Genomic DNA, 12154 nt, shown 5'->3' on the forward strand with positions numbered 1-12154 from the left:
ACTGAGGAGGTTCCCTCCTGGTTTGGGTGGAGATGATGATAGAGAAAGGGTCTGTGTGAACTAAGAGTGTCTCTTCGTAGTAACACAATGATTTCACAATGATCTGCACTTGAAAATGACAGAACCCTCAAAACACAAGGCAAATTGATTTCATGTCTCCCTTTTGGAAAGATCCATCCCTTTGTAGACCGGTGAGTTTAAGAATCCTTTCAGTTAACACACTGTTTATAAATGCAAAAACTGGTACAAGGATATATTATTAAAAGGGAGTGCTGTGGGTTAGGGTTGTTTTTAAGAAATGTAGAAAATAAAATTTCAGAATAGGTTTTGTCTCAAGGAAGTTGAGATGTATGTGCATCCTTTGGTTTGCCAGATGTTTTGGATTGATAGGAGCTCTAGGCCGAATTACAGTGGGCTCTTTTGGACTCGCCCCATGTAATGGAAAAAAATGTGTATGCTTAAGCCCCATTGAAAATAATGGCTGCGTGGGGGCCATTTTGTACCCCTGGGCTTGCCATAAGCGTATGCTCAAAGCAGCGCAGCGCATATGGCATGGGCAGACTCTATATGAAAGGCTAAAGAATCCTTACTCTCCATGTATGAGATGTGACAAGGGCAGTGCAAATGGGCAGTCTATGAAAATGTCAGTCATATTTTACTCACTGGCTAAACACACTAAAAGATAGCGGCTCCTTGTTTCTCATAAATACACATTTCATTCCCATATCTCACATCCCACATGGGCTATAGGCCTGGGGTGTTCTTAAAGTGAAAGTTTGTAATGTGGGAACAAGCTTCTGGTGACTTCACGTGACATGCCTAAAATCTGGGTAAAATCTGGCTGCCCAAGTAGTATGGTGACTCTATACTAAGCACACACACATTATTTGCACTGTGGCTGTAGCTATAGAAACCACTTAGTTGGAATTCCAGGAGGTGGAACAGTAAAATAAGTTGATGATACCATAAACCAATAATAGCAGTTAGTGAATATTCTAGTTTTAATGGAATCAGCCTGGCCCCAGTAGCATTTATAAAAACAGAACATATTGAGAAGGATTATTGATATTACGTTGTTGTGCTCCCATTGTTGACTCTATGCTATGCTTAGTGTTTTAAAGGTTGCATTTGGGAGCTGCCGTGCTTGTAGGTAACATAACATCTCAGCATGCAGTATAGGGAAGCAGCACTTAAAGTATAGCCAGGAGTATTTTTGTCGGCTGGCTTCAATACTTGTTTCTTAATAAGTTAAAAATAAAAGAGCAGATTTTAGGTAAGTTAGAAGATGGCTCTGTAGCATAACAAAAATTAACTATTTGATTTTCATATCACTTTAGTATCTGCTTATCATTAAAAATGCATTTTCTCTAAATAGGCTTTCTTGCTCAATAAAGTCTTTATCCATGATCAAGATCATGCAGCGGCCTCAAAACTTTGTTGCCTTGTGTGTAATTGTCACAGACAGGTTGCATTTTAATTGTTCAGCAATAGAAAATGATCTTGTCTTTATGTTCTGACAAAAAGAGAAAGAACATATCTTATAAACATACCTATATATGTATGTTTGGGGAGGAGTGTGTATTCAAGGGCATCTAAGTCAAGGACAGATCTTTATTTTTTTGGATGCCATACAAATGTCATTTGATTAATTAAATTAGCAAGAATTCTTCATTACTTTGCTTTCCCGTTAAGACTGAATTATAGTTTGAAATGAAACATACTCCTGTCCTAGCTTTGCAGTGATGGATGAATGTCAAATAGCGGCATTGTTGCAAACAACGCTCCGGGTTGACAGTCCCAGTGGAAGACTGCTGTCATGAAAATGTGAGCGCATAATGGATGAGTGCATGTTTCAAGAAAATTTAGAGCAGTCCCATAGTGGGTTCTGAAAGTGAAGATAGAAACCAGTGGGAAAATCTAGTCACGGTTTAAGATTTAACTTTTGTCCCCTTGAAATCAGTAGATGGTTCAAGCAATTTTCTCGCTGAAGTTAATGAGTCCCCTAACAGGTAAAGGTAAAGGTAGTCCCTTGACGTGAATGTCTAGTTGTAACTGACAGTAGGAGACAGTGCTTATCTCTGTTAGCCAGCATTGTCCAAAGACAAATCCAGTGGTCATGTAGCCAGCATGACTGCACTGAACACTGTTATCTTCACACCAAAGTGGTACCCATTTATCTACTTGCATTTTCATGCTTTCAAACTGTTAGGTTGGCAGAAGCTGGGACTAGTGACAGGAGCTCACTCCATCATGCGGCACTTGGGCCTCGAACTTCTAACCTTCCTAACTTCCAGGCATCAGAATTGGCATCTTAACCACTAAGCCACCGCATCCTTAGAAATGTTTTATTTTGGATGGATTGCTGCCTATGCTTTTGATTTAAAAATTCAGTAAATAGTGGTCTATTGGAAGTATCTCATCCTGAACCTTTAAAGAGAATAGATGTGGTTCACTTCCAGATAACCCAGAATTTATAACTTCTTGAACTGAAATACAAATTTGTTAAAGGTTGCTTTTTTATTATTATTATTTTATTGTAAAGTGAGCATCGTTTATCCTGGAAGGTATTCTCTAGCTTGGTATGTAAAATGTCATTCTGCCACATATGTGCCCTGAAAAATGTCCTGCCATCAGGAAAGAGATCTGGAAAGAAATCAGGAAAGGTTTCACACTTACTGATGTGTTTGTTGCCAAGAATATATTGTGTGAATGGAGTGGACCCAACCAGGTCCAACGCAAAAAGTTTTTGCTATGCTCAGCTATGCTCTAATGTTTGGGCCACTCTTGGTGTCAACACACTTCCATGTCTAAGCATTGCTGGGGACTATTAGTAATAATACGGAAGCTGTTTTCCAGAAAATCTTATTCGCCGGTATTCAGTTTCTCCTTCAACAACCTTTGATAAGCTTCTAATGGTTCCCCAGAATATATTTAAAGATGAGTGCTTTATAGGAGATCAAGTGGCACAAAGCCCTGAATATTGGATTTTGTTTTAAAAAAGCAAATCTTACAAGGGGAAAATATTAACACGGAACTGCAATGACAAATTAGAAAAGAGTGACTAGAGCATTTTGTGACAAGTGCATGTCAGAAAGGCTTTGCCAACGGATGACAATCCTGCTGAGAATCCCTGCCTAATTACATTGGGGTTGTCCCATAATCTTCTCATTTCTTAGTAAAATCGCTCTTATTGGGTTGTCTGAGTTCTCATGGAGAAGGATCAGCTCCAGTTTAAATGCGATGAAAAGTAAAGTTTTTATAAGACAAAGATACTTTTGTAAAATTTCACTGCATTTAGCATTGTGCAAAAAGGTGTGATGTTTGCATTATCTCTGTGGACCACTGAAAAGGAGACTTTATTGAGGCATTTTGAAACCTCTCCCCTTTGGACTTTGGATCTTAACCAGATGGCTCTGTCACAGGTCAGATTATTCTGCAGTTTAGGATTTATTCTGCTATGATACCATAAACCAGTGTTGTTTGTCTGTCTATACATTGAAAACCTAGCAACTATTCAATTCTATGGGAGTCGGATTACAGAATTTAAAAATATGGACGGGGAGTCAACAAAATTGAATCCAGAATCATCTTCTTGCAGAATTGAGGAATAAATGTAAAGCCCCTTCTCCTTCTCTTTCTGTTCACCGTTTATATAAATGTATGCAATGCCATGTTTTAGCAAATAAAAAATGTCAAATTTTAAAAGGAATACTAGCCTTGAAAAAAATATTAATGAACTTCAATTGTTCTGCTTCAACAGTTATATCTGACTTCTAGCTACAGAAACGGGGTTTAAGAGAAACAGTACAGTCACGGTGTCTTACGTAAAACACCTTTAAAAAGCGTAACCCTGGTCAGGCATCTGGTTACTGGGGACATTAAGGAGTTTTATGCTGGGGTAGGATTGTTTTGGCCTAAATATCAAGGCGGTCCACTGGCAAATTTTGATTTCCCTGGCACATATTCAATATAAATAAATATGCCGATAGGCATTTATTAATTTGCATACTGATTTTTGTCCTTATGTTTGGCTGAAAATATTCCTCAGATGGATACCAACCTGTAGCTTGAAGGCAGCATCTTCTCTAAGATTGTTAGAATTAATATGCAAATTAAGAATGGCTATTCAGCATTGCATCTGTAATAAACATTTTAGAAGATAATCAGCTCTTCTCCGTTAATGTTTACTCACTCGTAGCTTGTTCACCGATTCATTAATGTTAAATAGATTTCTTTTCATATTGCAGTAGTTCATATATTTAGTCCCACCAGGTTTGAGGAGGAAGCATTTTTCTTTTTCTTCTATTCCCATTACCCCTCTCTCTTCGTTGCATCATTTTATCTTAGCCAAGGGACTGTTTTGGAGAATGCAGGTTGCAGATGCAGAGAGCCACTGAAAGACCATCTCTAATCATTATGTACTCCATAGAACCAGTAAGAGAGCTGGATGGCCCAGTATGAGGCAACTTCACTGACCAGTGCCACACTTTAGAGGACAGAAATGTTAAACCTTTACTTTGCAAGGTGTGCTGATCTTTAGGATAAAATCTGAAAGATATCAGTGGTGTCTTAGAAAAGGTGTTGGTATGTTATGTGCAAACCATTCAACTGTTCTCTTTTAACTGTTGTTACAACTTGATACGAAAAAGACATGCGTGTCCTTAGCTCCCTTTTACTTTTGTACTTTATCCTGTGGAATTATTATTACAGTGGAATTTATTATTTCTGTATAATACTAAACCGTTATCATGTCATTAATGCATCTAAAGCCAGGTGTACCATCTGTCAGGAAGCAAGTGTTAATCCCTGTATAATGGCTTTTGTGTTCTTTTAACTCTGAACCTTCCATTTGATAGCAAAGCCAATCTTTTATCATGTCTACCACAAAAAGGGGAATAAAATCTTGGCTGTTGTTTAAAACTAAGGTACTGGCATGAGTAAAAAGGTGGAACCGGAGATGGAGCTTCTCTTTCCTCAAACTTTCTATTGGCTTTTCAAAAACAGCTGAGAAAAAGTATAGTTTTGCAAAGTATTTTAACTGTAATGCTGCAAATGGGAGCAAGAGTCCGGAGACCTGTTTTAAGCACATCCTTGGACAGTACTTCAGATGTTCATCATTAAATAAGAGACTCCTGTGCAATTGACACTCGCTCACATCATAAACTACTTGGGAAATTCCACTGGGTTTAAGGAATGAAAACTCTTTAGAGAACATAATTAGTTTTGAAGTTCTCTGGATTGAAGCTAGAAGATGGGAATCAAGTCATGTACAAACTGCCAGCCCTAATAAGAATACCAACCTAAAGCATAATGACTGGCATATGTTGCTAAAATGTAAGTGATACAAGCTATGGATCACAGCACCACAAAACACAAATTTTGCATGGAATTTAGCCATTAAGGACACAAGAAACACAGCAAACTGCCTTCCATTGAGTCCTATGGTATTGTTAAGGTGATCTAACAAGATTTGTAGAGGTGGTCTTGAGTCTATAGAAACGTAGCTTTGTGGTGGAACATGGTGACAGTTCTCCAAACAAGCACTCCAAAATGTGTTTAAGATGATAAAACTCAATAGTGTGTGTGTGTGTTTAATGCAATTATGGAATCACATTAACATCATTTTGCTTAACTTCACAGCTAGCAAGATATTAACCAAGACAGTCCCATTAAAATACCCCTCTGTGAAGCTCCCTGTCTGTTATGGAGATCTAATGGAAGTGTGGGTGGGAGGGAGCCTAATGTGGATGTTATCTTAAGCTCCCTGTATTGGATCTTTTAAACACTATCCCAGTATTACCTTATCTCAAAAGTACAAGGTACTGTTCAAAATGAGTAGACGTTAAGACTCGCAAGTGTTCTAGTTTTGAGTGCCCAAAGTAAATGAAATAAATTGACTTTCATTTCAACTTAAATAATTCCCATTGACTCCATACCTGGAGATAAGGTAATTATCCTTAACTAAAAGCAAAGTACATATTTCTGTACTTTTAAAACCTACCTGAAATTACTTCTGTCTAAATCTTAACTGACATGGGGGAAGGTCCCATTGAACCCAGTGGGACATATTTGTGATGAAGAAAATCAGCAGTCGATAATGACAATAAAGATAAAGAGCTCTCTTAGGCGGACTCAGGTCGCCATGTGGGGCCACTGCGATTATGTACAAACCTTGAGTTTAGGCAGAGAGTTTGGACTTAGTTTTGTATGATTAAATGTGAATTTTATGTGAAGTCAAAGGCTTTAATGGCCACCATCCATAGTTCTTTGTGGGGTTTTCAGGCCATGTGTCCATGTTCTAGAAGGGTATGTGTCCATGTTCTAGAAGGGTATGTGGCCATGTTCTAGAAGGTTATGTGTCCATGTTCTAGAAGGGCATGTGTCCATGTTCTAGAAGGGCATGTGTCCATGTTCTAGAAGGGCATGTGGCCATGTTCTAGAAGGGCATGTGGCCATGTTCTAGAAGGGTATGTGGCCATGTTCTAGAAGGGTATGTGGCCATGTTGTGGGAGAATAAACTCTTCTAGAACATGGCCACATAGCCTGAAAACCCACAAAGAACTATGAATTTTATGTGTTTATTGTATTGCATGTTATTCTGTTTTATGTACCTTGTGATAAAAATCATCTCCTCTATTTTAATACTGGTCTGTGACCGAAATAAATTTTTGATTGATTGTGAGCAGGCATGCTTAGGATTCTACCGTAAAGAGCGACGACGTCTTTGTGGACGGATGGCCAAAGATTTTTTGCTCTTGCTAATTAATTTAAATATATTCAAATTAAAGATTTAAGCAAGAAAAGCTAACCAAGTAGAGACCCTTCTTCAATTATATCATGTTCCAGCTTTCATTTGCATGTCCTTTTCTCTTTATATAGAGCAAGCCCATTTATTAGGACTAATTACAGTGCCTTTAATGTAACTGATGGTGTCGTGTCCCCTCCCCAAGCGCCTATCATAGCACCTTAATTGCACGCCAAGCTCTTCGTTTTTTATTCCAGTCAACCATCTCATTTCTCTATCGGTGTTATTTTCTGCCTTGTCTTTCAGACATGTAAACCTTGAATTAATATTTGACTGCTTCCATTACTTCTCTGCCTCTGCCTAAGATGTTGCCCAGATCTGCAGGGATGTCTTTGTCCTTAAGGCTAAAATTCTTCTCTGTGTGCTGCCATACTCCAGATTTCAGGCTTTTGTTGACTTAGGGGCTAATTCCACTTTGCTACCAGAGAAAAATAGGCCACAATGCCATTGTTTACAGCTGCAAAATAGGCTTGGCACCCACATGGGTTTAGAACAGTGGTCCTCAACCTTCCTAATGCTGCGACCCTTTAATACAGTTCCTCATGTTGTGGTGACCCCCAGCCATAAAATTAGCAGTGTCTCGGTTCCTAAGACCATTGTAAATATGTGTTGTCTGTTGGTCTTAGGAGACCCCTGTGAAAAGGTCATTCAACCTCCAAATGGGTCACAACCCACAGGTTGAGAACTGCTGTTCTAGATCCTCTCAATCTGTCTGTCAATCAACTGCCTGTCAATCAACATGTAAATACCAAGCCTGCTTGCTGGGTAATATCCAAGAAACCCCAGATGGGCGGATGCCACTTCATGACTCCCCTGGACACTTCTCTTGCTGAGAGTCCCACCACAGAGGGGATCTTGCATTTTGGGGGGTTGCCAAACCTCAATTGCCCACATCCCACATCAGGATCAGATGCCAAAATGCCTTCAAAAGTTGTGACCAAAACAAGTAAAAGCTACTTGCTGTACAGAAAGAAAAGTGCTATCATTTGTTACATAAAGGATAATGACACACACCCCTATTATCCTCAAACGTAGCACACTAAAGATAACACCATTTCCTGTAATGCAGCACTTCTAAGATCTGCTAAAAACAATAACTAATTACTACACAGTTATTTGGTCAATTGTTTTCGGAGAGACCCTTCGTAAAGATGTCTAGCCGCTGTCGTTTCTTTATTGCTGGCATTTCCACCATCATCTTTCCTTGGATCTAGCATGCCTTGGCTCAGTCATCACTACCACTTTGAGTGTCATGGCCTCTTATCTGAATTTGGGTTGCGGTTCCATTATCAGGTTCATTTTCTATAGGAAACAAACAGTGAAAACTGGTAACACCCAACAGATGTGACTTGGAAGTCTCAAAAGAAAGAGAAGATGTTCTTCTTGAAACTAGCCCAATGTATTTCAGCCTGAACTATTTTTATGGCCACCTTCAGGGGTGGATAGATTTTGTACTCATACCAGTTAGTTTATTTTGCTTAATATGCATTTTTTTAAAATGGAGACAATTTATATGTAATTTGATGTGAGATATTTGCACGTATAATTGATTTTGTAAATTGCAAGTACTCTCTTGTTATAATTACTGTTATCTGTGGATTGTCCCCTTTTCTTTTAATAGCCCCTGATGGAGGCCATAAAAACATTTCTTGGCCAAAACATATTGTGCTGTTTTCAACAATAAAATAATCCCTTTCTTCAGTGTCCTGAGACTTTGTCTGTTTTCCACATCTCATTTTCTATGGACTCAGCACATCCAAATCTCTTCCAAAAATGTATTAATTTCCCCCCAAGGCCTTTCTTGGATCACCATCGATAACCCACTTTTCTGACATTAATAACTAATAAATAACTGAGGTCTGAAGAGACGGATACCTTATACTGTAATAAAGATCATGGTAGCCTCTGAGTCATTTGCTGCAACTGAAAGCCAGGGATAATATTCTCAGGAAACAAGGCAAGATGTGGATCATATTCCAGTCCAGTGTTTTTCCCTCTTCTGTTGAAAAAGTGTGTTGGGAATACAGAAATGTCTATCACAAGGGTTGACTCTGTTGTGCATTGGTCCTACAATTTAAGCCTGGCCCCTGTATGCTGAGCAAACATAGAATACTGTGCAATGATGCAGGTGACACCAGAAATGGCTAAAGCAATTTTACAAAGGGGGTTTTATGGCAGCATTTGTTAAGGCAAGGGTAAACTTATGTTAGACTCGAGTATTTACCGGCTCCACAGAGATTATGCCACCACTGACTTATGACATAATACAATTATAGCTGTCAGTTAGGAACCGCTTTGCTCTCCTCTCCCTCCACGACTCCTCAGCTGAGCATTTTAATTTTCCATTTGTACCATTTGTATATGAAGCTGAGCTTAACTGCACAGACCATAAATAGAGAATGCACTCATCCCTCCACATTTGCGGCTTTGACTTTGGCAGATTTGATTATTCACAGTTTGTATTAATATGTTCTGTCTTGGAATAGCCAGGTCCTCCAGCACAACTCTGTGTTTTTAACCAAAGGTCGCACTAGAAATTCCTAGAGAGAACACTCCACTGGGCATTTGTAGCACCTCCAGCACAACTCTATGATCAATGTCTGGCAGATCTTGGCCACAGAGTTGAACTGGAGGACCTAGAGATTCCTAGAGAGGTGTCCTCTCCGATAAATACTAAATTTGCACTACAACAGTGTGAACTGACATGTGAACTGACATAGCATGTCCATCTTAGTTGTATGAAGTTATTGAATGCTGTACCTTGGCAGTACCATCAAGTGGGGGAAAATCCAGAGGATTTTGATTCCTGTCATTTGAAACTTAGTCCTTCTTTTTAAAACTAGAATTCTCCTGTGACTGCTACACAAAAGCCTATCGGTTGAGAGGTGCTGTGCTTCTTTTACAGCTTAATTCTTCTTGTCCGACATTAACAAGCACTTGTTTTTGCTTCTCCCCCCAAAACAGAACCATCACACTGGAGAATCAGCTGGTCATCCTTGCAACATCCGCCGCAGATGCTGGGTGCTACTACGTCCAGGCAGTCAACGAAAAGAATGGCGAGAACAAGACAAGCCCATTCATTTACCTGAGTGTGACAAGTGAGTACTGATATTTTGACAAATGTATTCTGAAAGGGATGTAACACACAATGTTTTCTCCTTTTAATCTTTCTTATAAGTAATACTTTCAATGCTAATAATAATAATAATAATAATAATAATAAGTAGTATTAGTAGTAATAGTAGTGGTAGCAGCAGCAGTAGTCATAGTAGTAATAGTAGTAGTAATACTTATTATGTTAGCAGGCTATATAAGGAGGTAGGAATCATGGAACTTCCAGGTGTTGTTGGACTTAAACATCCATCCATCTTAGCCAGCATAGTCAAGGGATGCTGGAAGCTGTAGTCTAATAGAATCTGGAGGACCATATGAGAAGGAACAGTGCTGTTTGGGAGGAAAATGCTTTTGTTTTTTGACCTTGTGTATGTGGGTCTTCGCCTTTTGCCACTTCAGAGCCATAGACCAGAATGAGTTACCTGAATGACCTCAGCAGTATCAAATCATTCATGTAAACTCAGGTTTGCTCAAATATGTATGATCGGTTAAAGGATGTTGCACTTTTCTTTTATTCCTTCTTTGACTACTTGCTGAAGCTGGACGTTGGACCGTATGCTATTTTCTGAGATTTGGTCGTTTGCAGTTATTTATCCTTGTAAGCAGGGAATAACTTCTCAGGGCTTGGATTGCTAGAGATGAAAATGAATTGAGTATTGTTCAACATTAGGAATTGACTGATTAACGTCACCAGGAACAAACCTTGGAGTTCACATTGTATAGAATGGTGGTTTCTACAGTTGATTCCGGCTTCCTACAAGTTTCTTTTTTGCTACATTTTAAATTTTAGTGCATTCCCCCCATAGTCCATCTTTTCCACAGATGGCCTATGAAGCCCTTAATACGATTGCTCAAGGTTGTGGTAATCCAATATGTCAGGCTGGGCAGCGTGGGATTTCATTTTACAACCTGTTAAAATTTATCACTAATCTGCACTTTCTTTCCCTCTCCAACAACATGTATTCTTAATGTTGAATTTGAAATGTTTTGAGCCCTGACTCAGTGAAAGAAAATGGAGTCGATGGGGGATGTAACCAGCCTGGAGAAGTTACCATTTTGTAACCTCTGTACTATATATTCTATTTTACGATGGAATGAAGACTTTGTATTTTGAATTATTGGTCCCATACTTGGAGCGAAACCCCAAGACTGCTCCTTTGCAGCCCAGGTGGCTTGGCCCCTGCTGTCATAAGATGAGCGACAATGGGGTAAATGTTAAGTCACACAAACTGCCATCTCAAGCTTTGTGAAAGAATTCACCAAGAAGGCTTTTCTTATACACTGATAAATAGCAGCGGAGGCTTGACTGGGCTCAGATGTAATTTGCCTGATAGCTCATGCATGGACTCGATCCCATGCAGTTTCACACAAAGCCTCATAAGGCAGAGCCAGACCTTGGGCATCCTGCAGCTTTGGCCACAAACTCTTCATTTCACCATACAACGTTGGCTTGATAATTACGCTCCCTTAAGTTGCTTGAAAAATCTTGAATAGAATGTGCCATATAACCCCAGTCTCATTTTTTTTCCCTCCTGGCAGCCTAGGAAAAACAGCTATACTTAGAATTTAATGACATTCATTTATAAAGCAGGCTTTAATGGTCTGTATTACATAACCACTAATGCACTGTGCAGCTCATTTTCTGATCTTAATTAACATTGGGGAATAGTCAGTCTGTGGCCATGTGAATAAAACATTTACAATACAACACCATAGGGGACAAAAAAAGAAAGAGCACGGACATATAGAGGAGAAAACAAAATGGATAATGTGAAGGGGTTGCGAAGTTCATGCAAGTGGTCCTCTCAGAGATGGAGAAAGACAAGGATTAAAAGAATGACTGGGAAAATGGGATCCCAGTAGATTCAAAGAAAAGGAAGCTGCTGCGGCTTCTCCTCTACTTTATTAATAACCTTTGCCATCTCATTCACACTCTGATGATGCTTGGCCACATGCACCCTGATGTTCACCTGTCAAATCTTGGAATATGGGGTATTGTCCCCCAGCCAGAAAAGGGAAGGATGACAATCAGACAAAAGGATGCACAGTGTCACTTCTGGTTGGTTCAGGTGTGTCAGTGCATGGATAAAAATTGCCCCCAGCTCCCTCCAAAGATACCCAGCCCATCCTAACCTAACTTTAGATCCTCTGATTTAATGGGTCTGTTTTACTATATGAAAAAATATCTGTCTAATCCGTTTCTTTCTGAAGTTTGCAATGATGCCAAATATGAGC

The 12154-nt window shown here is 39.3% G+C and overlaps 1 protein-coding gene across 5 annotated transcripts in view; it reads left to right on the forward strand.

Moving 5' to 3' along the window:
• The window catches only part of SDK1 (sidekick cell adhesion molecule 1), a 455695-nt gene that overhangs the window by 165382 nt on the left and 278159 nt on the right, over positions 1-12154 (forward strand). For all 5 annotated transcript variants that reach the window (XM_042438052.1, XM_042438056.1, XM_042438054.1 and 2 more), the window contains one exon: positions 9770-9903. In XM_042438052.1, coding sequence (XP_042293986.1) covers positions 9770-9903 — 134 coding nt within the window. The remainder of the gene's footprint in view (positions 1-9769; positions 9904-12154) is intronic.

This window comes from Sceloporus undulatus, chromosome 8, assembly GCF_019175285.1.
Source record: "Sceloporus undulatus isolate JIND9_A2432 ecotype Alabama chromosome 8, SceUnd_v1.1, whole genome shotgun sequence".
In the NCBI taxonomy this organism is placed as follows: domain Eukaryota; kingdom Metazoa; phylum Chordata; class Lepidosauria; order Squamata; family Phrynosomatidae; genus Sceloporus; species Sceloporus undulatus.